The following is a 23918-nucleotide window of genomic DNA, read 5'->3' on the forward strand; positions in this document are numbered from 1 at the left end:
TGGAAACATGTCAAAAGGTGGGCTTGGTACAACATAAGATGGAAACCATGGCCACTGCATTCGCTGCAGTCAGGGTAAATAATCAGATTTGTTTCCAGTGTGGGCAAACAGGACATTTTAAGCGTGAATGTCTTAAAAAATCACCATCAATAACACGCTATGAAGGGCATAGCCCAGAAGTTTGTTTTCAATGTGGAAAGGGCGGGCATTATGCTAACCAGTGCCGATCCAAATGGGATAGGGAAGGAAGGTCACAATCGGGAAACTCCAGAGAGAATGCGAGTCGCAGGCGCATGCAGACACAAGTACCTTGGCAGCGCTCCCAAGTGGGTGCAGTCACCTCTGAGCAGAGACCACCGGTAGTGCAGGACTGGATGTGGCCACCCTCAACACAACAAACATCATAGATTCCATGGTCTACAAGATTCCGGTGAATGCAAAAGGACCCATAGGTAATGGCCTAAGTGCACTTGTGCTGGGGCAATCGAGCACGACCATTCAGGGATTATTTGTTTTACTGGGAGTAATAGATGCAGATTTCGAAGGACAAATTCAGGTTATGGTTTGGATCCCTTCACCACCGATTGTTGTACCTACAGGAGCTCGGATAGCCCAATTGATACCTTTTCAGGGGCAATCTTTAAACGCAGAAGATAAAAAAAGGGGAGACGGAAGTTTTGGATCCATGGGCCCTGCAGCCTTGTGGGTACAGCCGGTAACAACACAAAGACTAAAGCTGACATGTATAGTACGCAACCCAAAGAGCAAGCCAACCGCTGTTACAATGACAGGAATGATAGATACCTGTGCGGATGTCACCATGATATCATCCACTAAATGGCCGTCCTCGTGGCCAGTACAGCCTGTAGCCTCTGGATTAGCAGGCATTGGAGGAACTACCACATCCTATCAGAGTGTTGATTTAATACAAGTGGTGGGTCCAGACGGACAAGTCTCCACCGCGCGCCCTTATGTAGTGAAGGTTCCACTTATCCTATGGGGACGAGAAGTTTTGGCATCATGGAGGGTGACGATTAATACATCACATTTTGCCTAGGGGTCACTGTGGCACGGCCCAGTGTTTCTATTAAATGGTTGACAGATAAACCTGTCTGGGTGGATCAGTGGCCCCTTACAGAAGAAAAGCTCCGTGCGTTACATGAATTGATTGACGAACAATTGCAGGCAGGACACATAGTACCAACCATGAGCCCATGGAACACACCTGTATTTGTTACAAAGAAGAAAAGCGGAAAGTGGTGACTGTTACATGACCTGCGGCGGGTAAATGCTATAATGGAAAGTATGGGAGCCCTTCAGCCAGGGCTCCTGTCCCCAACCATGATTCCAATCAATAGGCCAATTGTAGTAATAGATTTAAAAGATTGTTTTTTCACTATTCCTTTAGCAGAAGGGGATGGACCAAAATTTGCATTTTCCATCCTGTCAATCAATCAGGCTGCGCCCATGAAGCGATATCATTGGGTTGTTGTGCCTCAGGGCATGAAAAATAGTCCCGCTATCTGTCAGATGTATGTTGCAAAGGCCGTTTCTGAGCTAAGGCTTAAGTATCCACAAATGTTAATATATCATTATATGGATGATATTTTGTTAGCCGGACAATCTCCTGACCTATTGACAAGAGCAACTGAGGAGGTAAGGACCACTCTTTCTGTGTACGGGTTACAAATTGCTCCAGAAAAAGTTCAAGAGAAGCAACCCTGGAAGTATTAGGGATTGAAAATTTCTGCCTCCACTATACAACCACAACAGGTTGTATTACAAACAGAGATTCAAACCTTAAATGATCTCCAAAAATTACTGGGTGCTATAAATTGGATTCGCCCTTTGCTGGGAATTGATAATACTCAACTTTCCCCTATTTTTAATTTGCTAAAAGGGGAGCCTAACTTAAATTCACCCCAACAGTTAACAGCTGATGCACAGAAAGCTCTGGCTCAGGAGGAGCTGGTGATCCAGTCAAGGCAGGTACATCGTCGCAATGCAGATATAGGGATTATATTAATAATTATTAATAATGCAAAACAACCTTTGGGACTAATAGCGCAATGGGATGAGGAACAACATAAGGATCCTTTGATCTTACTGGAATGGGTATTTCTACCACATCAGTCTTCAAAAACCATTGTGACTAGAACTGAAATGATTGCTATGGTTATATGCAAAAGCAGAAAATGAATCGTGATGCTACAAGGCAAAGAGCCAATCTGTATTTTTGTTCCATTTACGCAAGACCATTTAGAATTGTGTTTAGCCAATAGTACTGCATTACAAAATGCACTCTTAGGTTTCACGGGACAAGTGTCAATACATTATCCCTCACATAAACTATTGACTGCATTACAAGACCTTCCTTTACAACACAGACTCCGGTGTTGCTCTACACCAGTGGAAGGACCTACAGTATTTACAGATGGATCAGGAAAAGCAGGAAAAGCTGCTATTGTCTGGAAAGACAACAACGGCTGGCACTCTGAGGTGCATAAAGTGACAGGCTCACCACAAATTGTAGAATTATCTGCAGTAATAACAGTCTTTAAAAAATGGAAAACAAAATTTAATTTGGTCACTGATTCACAATATGTTTGTGGGGTTGTACAATGTCTCGAATATGCCTGGCTAAAGGAAATTAATAATGTACGATTATTTTCTCTCTTTAAAGCTTTGTTATGGGAAGTTAGAAACAGAAATAACGATTTTTATATTTTGCATGTGCGTAGACATACTAACTTACCCAGGTTTTATTACAGAAGGAAATAATCGTGCTGATAAGCTCACTTTACCCCTTTGGAAATCTCCAGTCCCAAACAAGATACAGCAAGCCACAGCATCCCATGAATTCTTCCATCAATCAGCAAGGGCACTGAAGCGACAATTTCAACTTTCATGGACAGAGGCACGACAGATCCTACAAACATGTCCAGATTGTCAGCCTTTTGCCACCATTAGGCATAACGGGGTTAATCCAAGGGGTTTAGCTTCGGCAAACTGATATTACACACATCTCTCAATTTGGACGATATAAATATGTACATGTTTCTATTGATATATTCTCTCATGCCATGTGGGCTACTGCCTGCTCTGGGGAGAAATCCCGTGATGTGATTCGGCATTTCATAGGTGCATTCGCAGCCCTGGGTGTACCATATAATATAAAAACAGATAATGGGTCAGCATATACTAGTCAAAAAACGCATCAATTTTTTCATCGTTGGGGTGTATCTCATGCTATAGGAATCCCACATTCCCCCCAAGGTCAAGCAATAATTGAGCGGGCTCATGCAGTTCTCAAGGCCATGTTGGAAAAGCAAAAAGGGGGAATGAGAGATGAATCCCCACAGAACAGGCTTAACAAAGCATTGTATACATTAAACTTTTTCAGCCTTCGGGAACAAGAGGAAAATGCCCCTATACTGAAGCATTTCTTATCTTTAGGAACAGGAGACCAGAATGGATGGAAGGCAAAAGTATGGGTAAAATCATTACAGACGCAGCGATGGGAAGGTCCATACGAGCTATTAACATGGGGGAGAGGGTATGCTTGTGTCTCCACAGGTAATGGTACCAGGTGGCTTCCAGCACGATGCATCCAGCCTGACCTGAGCCATCATGAGAAGGATTTGGATGATAGAGTCGTTCATGAGGAGGACTTGGACAATAACATCGAGACCGTTACAGAGGAATGTGACAAATGCCAGTAATCTCTTGATTTGAAGCAGGTGTTCATAAGACAACACTTGACTTTGGGAGAGCCAATAACAGTGCACACAAAAAACGGTGCCTATTTTAGAAAGTCTATGCTCTTCAGATGGAATTTTAACTATTCTGGAGCTAAGGCTATTAGAGGGGTAATGATTGTAAATGCTTTAAGATCTATACATTGCAACGATACAGCATGACGTAGTCATGCGAGCACCAACTCATCAAAATTCAGACAGCATAAAGAACCTACACGAAATACACATAGCTTTGAATCTGATTGCCAAGATAATACAGGGTTTTGGAAACCAAGTGAAATTATTGCTACTTCAATCTTTGCACCTGATGTGCTGAATAAATAGGACTGTTGGCTTGTTAAGCAAACAAACACAACTGCATCAGTACTATCAACACTGCTAACTGATGTAGATTCTATAAGCTATGCTACTTTACAAAACAGAACCGCTGTTAGCCTGCAGAACACATATTTGACAGGCCTTGCTGCATGTGCTGGCCACGCGTGCAGCAACCTCTAGTCAGTACTCTTACACTGAATCTGCCGAGGGTATAAACAGAGATGGCTCGGTGCAGAGGAGAGAGAAGGGACCCAGAGCACACTTTATTAACAACAGGGGATGCCCTGAGGGTGCTGTGCCTGCCTCCTTTCTCTGCTCTGACCCAGCTGATAATTATCCTCTTGCTCAGCGGTGTCGTCGGCGTAGTTGGGTTGGCAATAGATTCATTATTAGCACAAAATCATGGTTGTCAGGATTTTGATGGGCTTTGCTGCATGAATCTGTCTAATCATTCGGAATCTATTCACAAAAGTATTCAAAACTTGCAATAAGGAGCACAAAAACTGCAACAAAGGGATGATTTTGATATATTCAGAAATCTTTTTGGTGGATTGAGATAAGCTTATTACAAATAGCTGTAGGATGCCTATTCATTCTTTTTATATATGTATTTTGATCTATATTCCGTGTGTTAAAATGTGTGCAGACTTTAATCGATAAAGCGTTGAAACAAGCCTCTTCTCATAAACAAAGAAGGGAGAGATGTGGTATTTCACTGAGCCAGTACAGTGTCGGCGAAAGCAAACTAACCTTGGGGGAAGGATGAGCAAGCCATGGAATGAGAAGGGAAGCTTTAAGATACAAGACATTGTTAGTAGGACTTATGGCTCGTTTCAACAGAGGTGTGAAAAAAAAAATGTTAGTCACTGGCTTTGTAGATAAGAAAGTCAATGGAGTTGTTGTATCTATAATGGTAGAAGAATGTTATAGTAGAAAATTATTAGAAGGTAGTGAAATTTAGTTTCACTTAAGTAATTATGAATATGTATAACGTGTGGTCAGTAATTATCTTAAATAAGCTTCTGTGTGGCATAACTGGATGGTTGCTATCCTTGGCTAAAATTGGAATTGAGAAATTTGGTATCTTAGTAAGCATAATTATTAACATTTTGTGTTTGATTCACCTGCCTACAAAAATAATACAGAAAATACTTCATCAGATATTGATAGTAGAAATACAAAAAGGGGGACATGTGGGAACAGAGAGTGCAGTACAGCTGCCTGATATTAAAGAATTTGAGCTATGTCCTTGAACACCACTTGTTCAATAACAAAAAACAGCAATGAGAACAAGATAAGTAAATACCAAAGGCAAAAATAGTAAATACAACTAAAAATCTACAACCAATCCAAATGAAGTTTAAGGCGCGTGAACAGTATATTGCTACCAATTTAATTAGATGATTAAGCACGTGCATTTCACGTGTAACTTAGAAAAGATATAAAAGACTTATGCTGACGGACAATAAAGGTCTCCAGTACATCATCCACGAAGGTCCTGTCGTTATTGCAACAGCCATCCTCAAGCAGTTCACTGAAAGATCACAGTGAATATGTGCTTACTATGGGTGAGCTGGAGCATTACCTTCATGAGGGCATTCTCACTGTGTGCAACTTCCTGAGGAGCTCCTTCCTGGGAACCAAGAAGAGACCCTATGAGGTCTGAGATTCAGAGCAAGTGCCTAAGGTAGCACAGACAAGGATGTATTTGTTTGTTGACTTTATTGGATGATATATACTATATACTATAGAGATATATGCAGAGTATGATATACAGCTTATAGATACAGATATACAGAATTAAAGCATGTAGCCTCTTTCTTTGAGATACGATGTTTTTATAATCTGTCACATGACTGTCTGGCTATAAGGCAGATATCTAGGAAAATCTGGCTAGTGTAAGGAACTCTGTGGGGTGGCAGCAAGGTTGTTAGAGCAGTTTTACATGTCCGTCAGTTGGCATGAGTTGAGAACTAAACACATGGACAACATTTCTTTGATCGAAGTGTTCCCAGACGAAAGCAAGTCAAGTAGTCTTCATCACATTTTCTAAGGAAGATTAAGAGAGAAGCTGTGTCTCTCACCAAACAGAGATTGCATGGAGATGGCAGAATAGGTAGAGAAAGGAAAAGACACTTCAGGTGGGAACCTTTTGAGAGAAGCCTGTGAGGCTGCTGGCAGCTTTTCTTTTAGAGCAAAGGAGTTTACCTTTGCCCAGATTAAAATGTTTTACAAATTCCTCCCCTAACATGGAGATACTACATTAAGCTCACTAAGATAAAGGACAGCATATGAGGCTCTGAGCAACCTGATCTAGTTGGGCATGTCCCTGCTCCTTGCAAGGGGGTTGGACTAGATGACCTTTGAACGTCCCTTCCAACACTAACCATTCTATGATTGTCGTAGTTCAGCCCCGATCGTGACCAGACTATACAGTCTCTCTCTCTCACTCCCCCCACCCTCCGAGAGAACTGGGGGAGTTGATATAAGGAAAACGGCTCGAGGTTTGAGATAAGGATGGGGAGAAATTCTTAAAGTTACCGTTACGGGCAAAACAGACTTGACTTGGGGAAAAGTATTCATTTATTTCTAAAACTAGCAGGAGAATGAGACTGGGAACAAGATAACCTCCCCTCACACCTCCCTCTTCCCAGGCTTAACATTATCTCTACTACCTTCTCTCCCCTGGAGCGGCACAGTGGGGGAAGAGGGAATGGGGGGTCCCGGTCAGTTCATCATGTGTTGTTTTATGCTGCTGCTTCATCGTCGGGGGAAAAACTCTTCTCATTCCTCCTCTGCTCCATCGTGGGGTCCCTCCCACGGGCCACAGTCCTTCGTGAAACTGCTCCGGCATGGGTCATCTCTTCCACGGGGTGCAGTCCCTCTAGAACAGCTGTCCCAACGGGCCCTCCACGGGCCACAGCCTCCTTCAGGCCTCCACCTGCCCTGACGTGGGATCCTCCACAGGCTGCAGGTCAATCCCTGCCCCTCCGTGGACCTCCATGGGCTGCAGGGGGACAACCTGCTCCACCATGGTCGTCACCATGGACTGCAGGGGAATCTTGGCTGGGAGCCGCATTACTCCTCCCCCTCCTTCACTGACCTTGGCATCTGCAGCCGTTCCTCACAACAGGCTGGCAGATGCCTCTCAGGATCCTTTTTACATCTTATTCACTTCTCATCTCCTCTCCACTTCTTGCAGCCAGGCTTGGCCCGAGTTGGGCCCAGTCGGCTGCCCAGCGGGAGGCCAGAGGGTGAGGCCTGCAAGGCCCACGAGGCTCGCGCCTCCTCCTCTCTGCCCCGGCTCAGCGGCTTCACATCTTCTCTCCATTTTTTTCCTATTTTCCCCTTCTTGAATACATTATTGCAGAGGTGTTATCACGGGACATTCTGCTACCAATTGGCTCAGCCTTGGCCAGCAGTGGGTCTGCCCTAGGCCCGGCCGAGTCCACTGAACAAAGGGAAGCGACTTCTATCAGTTTCCTACAGAAGCTACCACCTTAGTCCCCCCCTCACCCAACAAAACCAGAACAATGATTCTATGATTCTGTGATTCTATATCTTGTTCAAAAGCAGGAATTTCCCCTCCTCAGAGGACAGCTGGGTCCAAAGGACTGCAAATGCTTTCAAGAAAAGTTCTGTTACCTGTCAGATGATAACATGTCCAGGGCTGAAAATGCTCAGAACTGCATTGAGATGGACTCCCACCTGGTGATGATTAACAGTGAGGCAGTGCAGGTAGGTGCCCGGCTGAGAGAGGGGCAGAGAAGCCAGAGACAGAGTGCCAGGCCCTGGAGAGGAGTCAGAGTCCTTCCTTGTTCCTGCAGCGGAGTGGGATGACCTTTCTGCATGCTTTCAGCATCAACTCCCCCTCTGCTGAAGGGACTCACTCCTGCTGCCTCCCTCTGCTCAGTCCTGCACATCATTGACACTGTGCTTTTTTTCCAGGAGTTTCTCTTCAACTTGGCAAAAGGAATATTTACTAATGGTTATGAAACTAAATACTATATAGGCTTAACTGCTTAAGAAAATGGGCAATGGCAATAGGTGGATAGGACTCCATATAAGAAAACAGCTGTGTGAGTATCTTGTGGGGAGTGAGGAAGGAAATTCACACATCTCTGTTCAAGTGACCAATACACTGTGTAAGGTAGTATGTGATAAAGAGGGATTTCTGTCCCTCACTGCACTGTAAGCCAGAAAACTTGACTAGTTTTGTGATCAAAAACATCACTAGTCTTCCCTTGCCAGAGCTACTGATCTCTGTTACAGTAATCTTCCACAACTGTTTGTTACTTCATTCCCACTGTCAGGCATGACAGTGCATTTCCAATAGAGGAAATTTCTTTTACAGTTTCTGGAAACCCAGGGAACCCAATTTACTCTTTGCAGAAAAATGTGCTGCAATTCACGTCAAGGCAAACACTAACTCCAGCAATTACAGTAACTGGAATTATGTCCTTTGCTCAAATTGCTATTGGATTTGTGAAATGGCAGTGAAATTTTTCTGAGGAAGTAAACTTCACTTTGAATGAAGGATCTGAAGGAGCATTCTTCAGAAAGTGCAGCTCATGAAAGAACTGACGAAAAATTGCTCTCAACACACAAGTGCTTTGTCTTGCAACACAGAATCAGCAAACCTGCAATAGAGTCTTAGCTCTGAAGTGCCTCAGCCTGTGCCTGTGCACCTCTTTCCAAACTAAAGATGACTCCTGGATGAAAATGCTAACTCTGATATCAAGGACCTACTGGGCTACTTTTCACTCTTCTGCATAGATGGGTGCTCTGATGCTCCAATACTTGACTCCTTCTCCAGTCAATAATGACGCAGAAAAGTCTCGCCTTGTTTCATAAAAAGATCCTGATCCTACAAATCACTGGAGCAGAATTTGAAAGAAAAGCAGACAGTGGAGTGTGCTTGGCCCACCTCTAAAGGGAACAATTATTCCTGATTTACCTTTAATGTTTCCTTCTTGCTTCAGCTATATTGATAAGTTAAAAGAACATATCAATAAATTTGAAAACCTCTCTTTCCATTAGGCTGTTTTCTGAGCAATAAGTGCCAGCCCCTCGCCAACACAGGCTCTCTGGATGGTGGATTTAACTTTTCAACATATTTGGCACCTGCAGGTTACAGAATTACCGTGAGTGTGGTGGACTGGCGTCATAGTTTAGTCCCCCTTAGGACCAAGCTACACAGTCTCTCTTTGACTTCCCTCACCCTTTGAGGAAACAGGGAGAGATAATATAAGGCAAAAAGGCTCAAGGTTTGAGATAAGGACAGTGAGAGATCCTTAAAGTAACCATCACAAGAAAAACAGACTCGACTTGGGGAAAACTATTAATTTATGATCAACTCGACCCAGCTGCCCATTGAACAAAAGGCCTCAAAACAGAGAAGTCTGACGATTGCTCCCATATGAAAAGTGCTGGCTGCTGCAAGCCCTTATTTACAAGCGGATCAACAGGCCCATAAACACTGTGACTCTGCACTTTCCCTTTCAATCAGTGATCACTATTAAAAATCTTCTGGGACCAGCTGACCATTGGAAAAAAAGTCCTCAAGATGGCAAACGTGAGATGATTGCTCCACATGAAAAGTGCCACCACTGAAAGCCCTTGCTGCTCCTCACCGGCCCTTGCCAACATATCTACAGCCCCACAAACATTGGGGCTCTGGGCTTTCATGGCCAATTAGCGCTCTGACATTTATGATCAACTGGGGCAAGCTGCTGAGAGGAAAAAAGACCTCAAAACCAGGAATGCTGAACGATTATTCCAATACGAAAAGTGCCAGCATTGAAAGCTCTTACTTCTTCTAGTCAGCCCTTGCCAGCACATCTGCAGGCCCATAAACATATGGGTTCTTGACATTTCCTGTTGATCAGCGCTTCATGTTAAGCATCTTTATGAACAGGCTGTCTATTGGAAAAGAAGTCCTCAAAACAGAAACGGTTGGACAATTGCACACACATGATACATGCCAGCACTGAAAGCTCTTGCAGCTCTTCACTATGCCTCGCTAGCGCATGTACAGACCAACAAACATCAGAGCTCTGATGCTTTCCCTGTTGATTAGCGCTTTCATGTTTGCCATCAAGTTGATCTAGCCTCCCAGAGGATTACATTCCTGAAAAGGGTGAACATCAGACAATTGCTCCACATGACAACTGCCAGCCCTGAAAGCTTTTGCGGCTCCTGACCATCTCTTGCCAGGGCATCTAGAGGCACATAAATATTGGTACTCCGTGGTTTCCTGGACCTCTAGTGCTCTGATGTTTACCATCAAGTCTATTTGACACCTAGAGGAAAAAAGACCTCAAACCAGGGAATGCTGCACGATTACTCCCACATCAAAAGTGCCAGCACTGAAAGCTTTTGCTGCTCCTCACTGGCCCTTGCTAGTGCATCTACAGGCCCACTAACATCGCTTTCCTAGCTGTCTACCCCTTTGACTTTTGCGATCAACTAGGCCTGGTTGCTGAGAGGAAAAAATGACTCAAAACAGTGAACGTCGAACAATTGCTCCCACGTGGGAAGTGTCAGCGCTGAAAGCTCTTCCTGCTCCTCACCGACCCTTGCCAGCGCATCTACAGACCCACAAAAATTGGGGCTCTGGGCTTTCCTGGATGATCAGCAATTTGATGTTTACCATCAACTAGGCATGGCCGTCCACAGGAAAAAAATAAATTAAAAATAAAGAACGTCAGACGATTGCTCCCACACCAAAAGCACCAGCAGTGAAAGCTCTTGCTGCTCTTCACCGACCCTTTCCATCACATCTACAGACCAACAAACAGTAGGACTCTCTGCTTTCCTAGATGACTAGCACTCCAACGTTTACCATCACCTTGGGTAAGCTGCCCAGATGAAAAAAGACCTCAAAACAGGGAATAGAATCATAGAATCATAGAATGGTTAGGGTTGGAAGGGACCTTCAAAGTTCATCTAGTCCAACCCCCCTGCAAGGAGCAGGGACATCCCCAACTAGATCAGGTTGCTCAGAGCCTCATCCAGCCTGGCCTTGAACGTTTCCAAGGATGGGGCCTCCACCACCTTTCTGGGCAACCTGTTCCAGTGTTCTATAACTCGCATCGTAAAAAAATTTTTCCTAATTTCTAATCTAAATCTACCCCCCTCTATTTTAAAACCATTACCTCTCGTACTATTGCAACAGGCCCTACTAAACAGCCTCTCCCCATCTTTCTTATATGCCCCCTTGAGGTACTGGAAGACTGCTATCAGGTCTCCCCAGAGCCTCCTCTTCTCCAGGCTGAACAGCCCCAACTCTCTCAGCCTGTCCTCATAAGAGAGGTGCTCCAGCCCTCTGATCATCTTTGTGGCCCTCCTCTGGACCTTCTCCAACTGGTCCATGTCCTTCTTATGTTGGGGGCTCCAGAACTGGACACAGTACTCCAGGTGGGGTCTCACCAGAGCAGAGTAGAGGGGCAGAATCACCTCCCTCGACCTGCTGGCCACGCTCCTCTTGATGCAGCCCAGGATGCGGTTGGCCTTCTGGGCTGCAAGGGTGCATTGCCTGCTCATGTTAAGCTTCTCATCCACCAGCACTCCCAAGTCCTTCTCCTCAGGGCTGCTCTCAATCCATTCCCTGCCCAGCCTGTATTTGTGCCTGGGATTGCCATGACCCATGTGCAGGACCTTGCACTTGGCCTGGTTGAACTTCATGAGGTTGGCACGGGCCCACCTCTCCAGCCTGTCAAGGTCCCTCTGGATGGCATCTCTCCCTTCCAGCGTGTCGCCAGCACCACACAGCTTGGTGTCGTCGGCGAACTTGCTGAGGGTGCACTCTATCCCACTGTCCATGTCACCGACAAAGATGTTGAACAGGGCCAGGCCCAGCACAGACCCCTGAGGGACGCCACTCTTCACCAGTCTCCACATGGACATTGAGCCGTTGACCACCACTCTCTGAGTGCGGCCATCCATCCTTATCCACCGAGTGGTCCGTCCATCAAACCCATGTCTCTCTAGTTTAGAGAGAAGGATGTCATGCGGGACAGTGTCAAAAGCTTTGCACAAGTCCAGGTAGATGATGTCAGTTGCTCGTCCCTTGTCCACCGATGCCGTCACCCCGTCATAGAAGGCCACCAAATTGGTCAAGCACGATCTGCCCTTGGTGAAGCCATGTTGGCTGTCACCAACCACCTCTTTGCTCTCCATGTGCCTTAGCATGGTTTCCAGGAGAATCTGCTCCATGACCTTGCCAGGCACAGAGGTGAGGCTGACCGGCCTGTAGTTACCCGGGTCTTCCTTATTCCCCTTTTTCAAAATTGGGGTTATGTTCCCTCTCTTCCAGTCATCGGGGACCTCACCAGTCCGCCACGACTTCTCAAATACGATAGCCAGTGGCTTGGCAACTTCATCCGCCAGTTCCCTCAGGACCCGCGGATGGATCTCATCAGGTCCCATGGACTTGTACACCTTTAGGTTCCTCAGATGATCCCGAACCTGCTCTTCAAGTACAGTGCGCGGTTCTTCGTCCTCGCAGTCCCTGCTTGCACCTTGTACAGCTTGGGTGGTGGAACAGGAACTCTTGTCGGTGAAGACTGAGGCAAAAAAGTCATTGAGAACCTCAGCCTTCTCCATGTCCTGGGTAACCAGGACACCAGTTCCCTTCCGGAGGGGGCCTACATTTTCCCTGGACTTTCTTTTGTCCCCTACGTACCCATAAAAGCTCTTGTTACATTTTATATCCCTGGCCAGATTCAGTTCTGCCAGGGCTTTGGCCTTCCTTAGCTTATCCCCGGCCACTCGCGCAGCCTCTTTGTAGTCCTCCCAGGCTACCTGTCCCCACTTCCACCCTCTATAGGATTCCTTTTTCACTTTCAGTTGGTCCAGGAGCTCCTTGCTCATCCACGCTGGCCACCTGGCCTTTTTGCCCGACTTGTTTTTCATCGGGATGCACCTCTGCTGAGCTTGGAGGAGGTGCTCCTTGAATATAGACCAACTTTCCTGGGCCCCTCTTCCCTCCAGGGCCGCCTCCCATGGCACTTGGCCCATCAGGTCCCTGAAGAGGCCGAAGTCTGCCTTCCTGAAGTCTAAGGCAGAGAGCTTGCCATGTAGTTTCCTTGCTGCCCCGTGGATCTTGAACTCCACCATGTCATGGTCGCTGCAGCCAAGGCTGTCCTTTAGTTTCACATCCCCCACCAGCCCCTCCCTGTTGGTGAGCACAAGGTCGAGCATGGCACCCCTCCTTGTCGGCTCCTCTATCGCCTGCAGGAGGAAGTTGTCGTCCACGCATTCCAGGAACCTCCTGGACTGCCTGTGCCCTGCCGTGTTGTCTCTCCAACAAATGTCAGGGTGGTTGAAGTCCCCCATGAGGACCAGGGCCTGTGACCATGAGGCTGCTCCTATCTGCCTATAGAGCACTTCATCTGCTCTGTCCTCCTGGCCAGGCGGCCTGTAACAGACCCCCACCGTAACGTCCCCTGTCTGTCCCCATCCTCTAATCTTGACCCATAAGCTCTCTTTCAGCTCCTCCTCCATCCCCAGGCGGAGCTCCACACACTCCAGCCGGTTGCTGATGTAGAGAGCGACACACCCTCCTCGTCTCCCCTTCCTGTCTTTTCTAAAAAGCCTATACCCTTCCATGTTGACGCTCCAGTCGTATGTGTCATCCCACCACATCTCCGTGATGCCAATGAGGTCGTAGCCCTGCTCGTGTGCACGCATCTCCAGCTCTTCCTGTTTATTCCCCATGCTGCGTGCATTGGTATAGAGACACTTCAGCTGGGCCCCCGACAAAGCCGACTTGCTGGCTGGAGCGACAGGGGTGCTATTGGACCACAGTTTAGGTTTATTTGCACTTATCTATGATCCTTCCTCAGCTTCTGGACCCTCGGTGCTGGCACTGGCACCATGCTGACAGCAGTGGGCTGAACTGTGCTCCTCCTCCCCCAGCAACACTAGTTTAAAGCCCTCCGGACGAGCCTGGCAAGTCTTTGTCCAAGCACACTCTTCCCCCTCTCGGTTAGGTGCACGCCATCCGCCCCTAGCAGCCCGGGCTTCTCAAAGCACGCCCCGTGGTCGAGATACCCAAAGCCCTGGCTGTAGCACCACTCCCTGAGCCAAGAGTTAACCTGCCAGATACGTCTGGCCCTTTCAGGTCCCTGCCCTTTGACTGGGAGGATTGACGAGAAGACCACCTGCGCCCCAGAGCCTTTGACTGTTGAACCCAGAGCCCTGAAATCCCTTTTGATGTTTTTTAGACTGCTGCCAGCTGTGTCGCTGGCCCCCACATGAAACACCAGCAGTGGATAATAGTCTGTGGGCCGTATGAGGCTACGTAGTCTCTCGGTGACATCCCTGATACGAGCCCCCGGGAGACAGCATACCTCCCAAGAGACCGCATCGGGGCGGCAGATGGGTGCCTCCATACCTGTCAGGAGGGAGTCACCCACTACTACCACTCGTCTCTTTTTCTTGGTAGCGCTAGTTATTACATGAGCCGGGTGTGCTACCTCGCACGGCTCCCGTGCCTCCCCCGAGGTGCTGGGTCTTACTTCTTCAGTCTGCAGAGCAGCAAAGCGGTTCTGCAGGGGCACCTCGGGGTTCTGGGGAAGCTGCTTCTTCTTCCTCCTGCGCCTTGCCCTTGCAGCTTCCCATTCAGTGACATCTTCTGCCTGCTTGCTTATGTCGTGTGTCAGTGCGGGGGGGGGGGGGGTGATTGGTTCACTGGGTGCTGCGGTTCCGGTGCAGACTGTGCCTGGAACCAAGCGTCCAGCTCCCTCTCAGCCTCCCTGATGTCCCGCAGCCTCCTGACCGCCTCCTGCAGCTCAGCCGCCTGCCGCAGGAGCTGCTCCACCCGGGCACACCTTCTGCAGTCAGGGCTGCCGCCTGCCCCTGCCCCGGGGGTAGGGTCCAGGCACTGCCTGCAGCCCGAGGTCTGCACCGCAGCCTCCCCCCTCGGCTGCTCCGTCTGCACGGAGGCATCGACCGCCGCAGGGGGTGCCGGTGCAGACCTCCCGGCCGGAGGTGCGGCCTTTGTTCTCAGGCGGGTGTTGGCCATGTCGCCCTGAGAGGCGTGAATCACCCAGTGCCCCGGGGCGGCGCCCTCGCTGACGCGCCCTTCCTGCGCGAACTGCCGCGCCGCGCCGCGCCGCGCCGCGCCGCGCCACTCCCTCTTCGCCGCGCTCCGGGTCGCTGCTGCTCCTTAGGCCCTGCTTTATCCGGGGAGAGGCGCCGGACCGCCGGTGCCCCCTGGCTCCGCCCACGTCTCGTCAGCCGCTCTCGCGCGAGCTGCGGGCTCCTGGCGCCTCGCTCCGCTCCGCCCCGCGCTCCCCTGCTGCGGGAATCCCGTGGCTGCGCTGCGCTGTGCCGCGCCGCTGCGGATCGTGCCGACTCCGAAGCTGTTGCCTCGGCGACTGAGCCGAATACTGGATGATTAATCTGACACAAGAAGTGCCAGCATTCAGAGGTCTTACTGCTCCTCACTGTCCCTTGCTATCGCTTCTACAGGCTGACAGACATTGGAGTTCTGGGCTTTCCCTGTCGATTAGCACTTCACATTACACATTTTCACGAACAGGCTGCCTATTTGAAAGAAGTCCTCAAAATGGTGAAAATGGGGCGATTGCTCCCACACCAAAAGTGCCACCACTGATAGATGTTGCTGCTCCTCGCCGTGACTTTCCAGTGCATCTACAGGAGAAAAATTATCAAGGCTCTGCACTTTCCCTGTTGATAAACGCTTTCGCGTTTGCTATCAAATTGGGCTGACTTTGCATTTTGCATTTTATGGCAAATGCCATAAAATGTGGAACATGTGAGAGAAGGAGTTAAAGAAATCTTAATAGATATGGCATTGATTAATTATTGCTGTGCATCCTAAGGAATCAAGTTGATAAATAGTACTTAATGTTTTGCTAACTACTTGCTTAATAATTTGCTAACCATTGTGCAAACTATTTGAAGCAGAAAGTCTTGCAATTCTTCACGAAAGACAGTTCCCGGTAAGGACTAGGGGGGTCGCTTCAAGAACCAGCTAAAACCGACCCTGTAGCTTGAATGAAAGCCAAGAGATAACTGAGTTTGCGCAGGAACAAAAGGTTACTAGCGGTGACGAAGAGGAGTCACCTGCCTTCATCCCCACGACCCCCGACGACCACCATCAGGAGGCACTGCGCAAGCCCAGACAGGAGGAGTTTATGAAAATGACCCCTTGGGACTAATTTTAATACGAAGCGGGGATAGGTCATGCATAGGTATAGGCGTATTGTGAAACTTTATGTATATGTAACACTTGGTTGTATAAATTTAAAGTGAGTTGCCACGTAAGGCGCGCACAGTTTTGGTGGGACTACCCCCTGTGCTGCCCAGCGCTGAATAAACATACCTACTTTACAATCTTACAGATTGTGGAGTCCGTTTTCCGCACGTCACATGAGAAAATCGCTCCACACGAGAAATGCCAGCACTGAAAGCTCTTAATGCTCCTCACCAGCCCTTGCCAGTGGATCTAGAGGCCACAAACACTGGGACTCTGCTCTTTCTTGGCCAATGAGCGCTGTGACATTTACCATCAAGTCTGTACAGTGTCCCAGGGAAGAGAGGCCTCAAAATGCAGCACTGAAAACTCTTGCTGCTCCTCAGTGCCCATTGCCAGAGCATCTACAGGCCAACATACACCGACAGGAAAAAAGTCCTAAAAATAAAGAATGTGAGATGATTGCTCCCACACCAAAAGTGCCAGCACTGAAAGCTCTTGCTGCTCCTCATGGACCCTTGCCAGTCTATCTACAATCCCAGAGGCATTGGGCCTCTGGGCTCTCCTGGCGACCAGGGCTCCAACATTTACCATCACCTCGACCCACAGGAAACAATTTCGAAAACTAAAGAATGTCACACAGTTGCTCCCACATGAAAAGTGCCAACACTGAAAGCTCTTGCTGCTCCTTACTGGCCCTTGCCAGTGGATCAACAGGCCCACAAACACTAGTGCTCCAGGATTTCCTGGACAAGCAGTGGTCTGACATTTACCACCAACTTAGTGGTGCCGCCCTGTGAATAAAAGGCCTCAAAATGATTAACGTTGGACACTTACATATAACCAAAACTGCAGAACTGAAAGCTTTTACTGCTCCTCACCAGGCCTTGCTAGTGCATCTGCAGGCCCACAAACACGACGACTCTGGGCTTTTCTGGATCATCAGAGCTCCGATGTTTACCATCACCTCAATCTGGACACCTAAACCAAAAAATGCTTCTTAAAAGCAAAAGTTGGATGATTCCATCCACAGCAAAAGTGCCAGCACTGAAAGCTCTTGCTGCTCCTGCCATTCCATCTACAATCCCAGGCAGTGGGCCTCTGGGCTCTCCTGGACAACCAGCGCACCGACATTTACCATTACCTCGACCTGTCCGCCTGTTACTGAAATCCGGAATAAAACTCCTTAACAGCAATGAGAAGTTAAGAAGCAGGCACTTGTTTATTGCAGCGCTGGGCGCACGGGGGATCGCTTGACCTAGCATGTGCACCTGTTTGATCAACAGCACAGGTTAAATACACATTTATTATACATATTCAGTAAATTTCTGAGAAATCTTATACATAAACATCAACTTTCCGAGAAATCATTATAATATTCCCCTCCCACTTGCACATGCTCAGTCTTTTGAGTCGAAGGTCTTTTAGTGGTCTTGGTGGTTATCAAAACGCCCCCTCCTCGAATTCGCTGGTCAAACTCCTCCTTGAAATCTCCATATATGGTCTTGAGCACAAGGTCCTGTTGTCCTTGAGTTTTCTGGCTCCAAAATGATGGCTCAGGGCCTATTTTTACAGGTGGTGCTTGGGACCTACCATTGTTCTTCCACTCCTCTTAACTACCCCTGACATGCTAGACTAACTTCTAACAAACGAGGTATTATAATATCTCTAAGATTCCCATTCCCTCTAAGGACAAATAGATTTCAAATAAAATTTAACCTATGTGACTGCAGTTCTACAGTTAGCAAGAATGACCTCATATCGATATTTAATTTTCAACGTTTACGTCATGTAACACGCCCAGAGGAAATAATTCCGAAAACTAAAGAATGTTGCACGATTGCTCCCACACCAAAAGTGCCAGCACTGAAAGCTCTTCCTGCTCTTCACTGGCCCTTGCCAGCGCATCAACAGGCCCACAAACATTGGGCCTTAGGGCTGTCCTGGATGAGAAGCACTCCAATGTTTACCATCACCTCAGTGCAGAAGCACAGGGCAAAAAAATGCTTTCTAAAACCAAATGACGGATTATTCTTTCCAGAGCAAAAGCGCCAGCAACGAAAGCTCTTGCTGCTCCTCAGTGGCCCTTGCCAGCACATATACAGACCCACAAGCAATGGTGCTCTAGACTTTCTTGGACCACTAGCTTTCTGATGGCTACCATAACCTTGGCCCAGATTCCTACTAGAAATAATTCCTACAAATAAAGGATATTGCACAGTTGGTCCCAGAACAAAACTGCCAACACTGAAAGCTCTTGATGCACCCCACCGGCCCTTGCCAGCACATCTACAGGCCCAAAAACACTGGGGCTCTGGGCTTTCCTGGATGACGAGTGCTCAGAAGTTCACATCACCTCGACCCATTGGCACACAGGAAATAATTTGTAAAAATAAAGAATATCAGACAATTGCTCCCACACCAAAAGTGCCAGCGCTGAAAGCTCTTGCTGCTCCTCAGTGGCCCTTGCCAGCACATCTACAGGCCCAAAAACACTGGGGCTCTGCACTTTCTTGGACGACTAGTACTCTGGCCTTTACGCTTACCTGGATCCACCCACCCAGTGCAAAAAAGGCCTCAAAACTAGAAACGTGTCACGACTGCTCCTTCATGAGAAGTGCCAGAACTGAAAGCTCTTGCTGCTCCTCAACAGCTCTTGCCACTGCATCTAGAGGCCCACAAAATTTGGGCTGCGGGCTTTCCTAGACGACCAGGACTTCAACATTTGCCACCACCTGAACCTGGCAGCCCTCTGAGCGAGAATCTTAAATATCACGAACTTCACACGCTAGATCCCACACCAGAAGTGCCAGCTGTGAAAGCTCTTGCTGCTCCTCACTGGCTCTTGCCAATGCATCTACAGGCTCACAAACACTGGGTCTCTGGGCTGTCCTGTACCACCAGGACTGCCACGTTTGCCAACATTTACACGGGGCCGCCCAGTGTGCAAAAATCTTAAATATCACAAACGTCGAGCAACAGATCCCACACCAGAAGTGCCAGCTCTGATAGGTCTTCCTGCTCCTCACCAGCTCTTGCCACTGAATCTACAGGCTCACAAACACTGGGTCTCCAGGCTTTCCTAGACTACCAGGACTCCCAAGTTTACCATCACCTAGAGCTGGCCACCCAGGGAGCAGATATCTTAATAATCATGAACACCAGACAATAGATCCAAAACCAGAAGTGCCATCTCTGAAAGCTCTTGGTGCTCCTCACGGCTATTGCCTCCGCATCTACAGGCTCACAAACAGTGTGGCTGTGGGCTTTCCTAGAGCACCATGACTCTGACATTTTCCACCACCTAAACTCAGCAGGCCTGTCAGAACAAGTGATAAAAATCACGGACATTGGGCAATAGATCCCACACCGGAAATGCCAGCTCTGAAAACTCCTGCTGCTCCTCATGGGCCTGTAGATGTGGTTGCAAGAGCCGGTGAGGAGCAGAAAGAGCTTTCAGAGCTGTCACTTCTGGTGTGGGATCTATTGTCCAACGTTCGTGATATTTAAGATTTCTGCTCAGAGGGCTGCCGGGTTGAGGTGGTTGCAAATGTCGGAGTCCTGATGGTCTAGGAAAGCCCAGAGGCCCATTGTTTGTGAGCCTGTAGATGAGGTGGCAAGAGCTGGTGAGGAACAGCAAGAGCTTTCAGAGCTGGCTCTTCTGGTGCCAGTTTCTGGTAGGAGCAGTTGTCTGAAGTTTGTGATTTTAACCATTTTTTTTGTCAAAGGGCTGCTGAGTTGATGTGGTGCAAATATCAGAGTTCTGGTTGTCTAGGGAAGCCCGCAGCCCCAGTGTTTGAAGCCTGTAGATGCGGTGTCAATTGCCAGGGAGGAGCAGCAAGATCTTTCAGAGCTGGCACTTCTGGCGTGGGAGCAGTCATCCGATGTTCATGATTTTTAAGATTTATTCTCACTGGGTGAGAATGGTAATGGTAAACTTCGGAGTCCTGGTGGTCTAGGAAAGCCTGGAGCCCCATTGTTTGTGAGCCTGTAGATGCAGTGGCAAGAGCCAGTGAGGAGCAGCAGGAGCTTTCCGAGCTGGCACTTATGGTGTTGGAGCAACCATCTGACGTTCGGGATTTTTAAGTTTTAATCTCACAGTGTGTGAGAGACTGTGTCGAATATTTTTCTCAACATTGTCGAAACAACCAACCACCACCTAAACAATGTAACATCAGTCAAACCATAGGACTGGAGTCTTCCTGTTTTCCTGCAAGATGATTCCCTTATCTTGCAAGCCAGTCAAGCCACAGGACTGGAAGCTTCCTGGTTTTTTCTCCTGTTTTCCGACAAACCTGAATGCAGAGCTGATTCTGCAAAATTTAGCCTTACCCCTACATATGTGCCCAGAGCCAGGCCAGAAAAACAGAGGGGCCCAGAGACGGTATTGGGCATGCATATCACTGCCAGGTGAGGGGTGCCGCCAAGCAAACCCGCTCTTGGAATATGTGATGTGAATAAGGTGAACAATAAAAGGACAGAAACGACCAACATCTGACGGAACATTCCCCCACTGAATGAACTGGACTGTTGGGACGCTGCAGGTCCATATTGGTAGCTATTGCAACTGAAACTCTTTTATTTTCTCCCTCTTTCCTTTCTTTCTCTCTTTTCTCTTGCATTTGCAAACTTCTTGTCAGGTTAATAAAGTTACCTGGTGCTTGACTCCGTCTTGAGTCCTAATTCTGTTCCTGAGAATACAAGCAAAACACACTCTGGTGTGTGAGAGGTTGGTCTAGCCACTACGACCCTCCCAGACTCGTCTGAGGTTGGCTAGAATGCAAGGGGGCCTTCCTTCCATCTGAAATTGGAGCATGACATTATTTACTTGATGTAGTCAGCAGGATTCTCAGAGAAACAGAAAGTGTCTGGTTGCTTTATTAGAGACTCTAGTGTGTGTGTGTGACTGAGACGTACATTGGTACGAAGCGAGTGCGGAGTCTGGATCCGTGGTTCTGTTTGTCCGCGAGGAAAACAGCCGGAGAAGGACGAAGCAACAGAATTGGGCTAAAGACGAGTCTTTTTTGTGAGAAATTTGAAAGGTGTGTCCTCCTGAGAGTGTGTGAGGGGGTATTGTGATAGAAAATTTAAGGTGTGGCCCTCTCAGGATGAAATAACCCCTCTTTGGTGAGATGAGTGCCTGCAAATCTTTAAATGTCCATGATGAGACCCCGCGATGGTATTGAATGGGGATTTAGATAAATTGGATGACCTTTTGGAAAATTACCATGCTCGCCCCTCCCTCCAAGGACAAGAATGGGTGAAAATTCATTGGTTCCAACTGCAGAGTATAGTGGATAGGATCGTGATATTACAGAAGGACTCTAAACTTAGGCCCAGGAAGGGAAAATCTATAATTTGTGCCGTTTTAGGAGCAAGTCTGGCAGCAGCTGTAGAAGATAGGAGGCAGAGATTGTGTCAAAATAATGTCGTGATAGACTCTTTGAAACTGGCAGTTGAGTAGTTACAGGAACAACTAAAAGAGACCCAGCAGTTGTTAGAGGAGGAGAAACACTGGAATGGTTTACTAAAGGAAACATTGAAGGAAGAATTGTGGAGAGAGAATGACTCGTGTGGAGAGGTGGAGTTCAAGTTAGAAGATAAGGGGAGCAGGCAAATCTACCCTCAGGAGGACTTGCAAAAAGCAAAAGAAATTGTAGAGAACCCTCCTCACGTGTATCCCCTAGTTAAAAATGAATATGTGTATGAGGGGGAAACCAATAATTGTCCCCAAGTTATTACTGAAGAGGTTCCATTTACAGCAACTGAGTTGGCAAAATTAAGGAAGGGTTTTGTAAGGACTCCAAAGGAATCAGAAACAGAATATGTTTGGAGAGTATTGTTGTCGGGGAGGGATGGAATCTTGTTGTCAGAAAAAGAAGCAGAAAGTTATTGGGGTCCGGGTGTATTTTTAACTACCAACAATTATCGGGCCCCATGGTCTTTGACACGGAGGGTGACAGGAAACTAGTTCCTCTGTTCCCCAAAGATGTGGGGGGAAAATGGAGGGTGGATGTTTATAAAACAACTCACCTTAAATATGAGAGGAGATTTATTGATTACAGTGGCTGTAGGGCCACAGAAAAAAAAAACCAGTAACCTTTTTAATTGACGCAGGAGCACAAATCACCTCACTGATGCACACTGAGGCGGAGCAATGTGGAATTTTGACTTTGTCGAAACAAGCAGACCCCACTCCTCCCCGCTGCCTAGCGCCCCCCCCTTCCCCCCCTTTCAGTCTCTCGGTCACTTTTTCCTTTTTTTTTTCCTCTTCCTCTTTCTCTCACCGGAGAAGCGAGTTCTGTTTTGTAGGAGGAAGAAAGCACCAGATCAGAACCTGACACGCCTGCAGAGGAAGTGATAAAATGTATCAGTGAAGATGTCTGTAAACACTGTTTTTCTCTCAATTATATTACTCTAGGGATTTGTACGAGGTGGGGAAGAGAGGACAGCTCATCCCCCCCTCTACCTACAAAATTCCTTTGACAGTAATGAGTTTATTTTGTTAGCAAAATCCTTGAGTAAATCTTTTAACTTAAATCATTGTTGGGTGTGTGGAGGACCTCTAGGACTATCAAGCTGGCCATGAACCTTGCCCCTCATGACAGGACAAATCATGAGCAATTACAGTGAGATCACTTGGGACAATTCTGAAACATGACCAATTCAATTCCCTGCTGTAGGTAGATATTGCTTAAATCGCACCCAAAAAGGAGGAGTCAGCGTCGGGGAAAGCAGATGTCAGTGGACACTCACATATAAGTTAATTAACAAAAATGTTAGTCTTAGTATATGGCTGTGGGTTAATAAAGCTGGACGCAGTAAGAATTTGGAGGGATTTTGATCAAATAAAAATGACTCCTTTGATGCTTGGTGGCCCGACAGCCGAGGTTTTATTCAAACTTGTGAGTGGAAAAACGACACGGGCACTTGGTACTGCACTGGACAAACATATAGTCAGCTGGGAAAACGTAACACCACCTTCTTTAGCCCTTTTAGGAGACTATAATACAATTTACTTGCAACACCCACAGATTGCAGCTGAACCGTTTGCTGGAGGGGTCAGAGCCAGAAAAGGACATTACTGGATCTGTGGGCACACTGCCTACAAAATACTACCAGCAAACTGGTCAGGGGTTTGTTATATTGGAATTATCCGGCCTTTATTTTTCCTGCTTCCAGAAACAGAGAGTCCCCGACTAGGAGAGAAACTGTATGATAATTTGGGTGACGAAGGTGTTGCACGCAATAAGCGAGCTATTGAGATTGAAATAGGTGGAACACAAAAATGGGGGGAAAATGAGTGGCTTCCCGAGAGGATAACACAGCATTATGGCCCGGCCACTTGGAATCCTAACGACTTGTTAACAGGGGCCCGGGACCCTCAGACTCCTCTGAGGTTGGCTAGAATGCAAGGGGGCCTTCCTCCCGTCTGAAATCGGAGCATGACACAGTGCTGCTGGGTTGAGGTGGTGGCAAATGTCCGGGTCCTGATGGTCTAGGAAAGGCCAGATCCCCAGTGTTTATGGGCTTGTAGATGTCGTGGCAAGAGCCGTTGAGGAGCAACAAGATTTTTCAGAGCTATCACTTCTGGTGTGGGATCTATCGTCCGACTT

The 23918-nt window shown here is 47.5% G+C and overlaps 1 protein-coding gene across 1 annotated transcript; it reads left to right on the forward strand.

The window, feature by feature from the left end:
* The first annotated feature begins 412 nt into the window (after positions 1 to 412).
* Positions 413 to 8587, forward strand: LOC147602187 (C-type lectin domain family 4 member E-like). The gene is given in 5 exon segments (XM_086749414.1): positions 413 to 452; positions 3577 to 3718; positions 7670 to 7814; positions 8025 to 8155; positions 8431 to 8587. Coding segments are annotated over 5 exon segments (615 nt in total).
* The last annotated feature ends 15331 nt before the right edge of the window (positions 8588 to 23918 follow it).

This window comes from Chlamydotis macqueenii, chromosome 1, assembly GCF_036417535.1.
Source record: "Chlamydotis macqueenii isolate bChlMac1 chromosome 1, bChlMac1.mat, whole genome shotgun sequence".
Lineage (NCBI taxonomy): Eukaryota > Metazoa > Chordata > Aves > Otidiformes > Otididae > Chlamydotis > Chlamydotis macqueenii.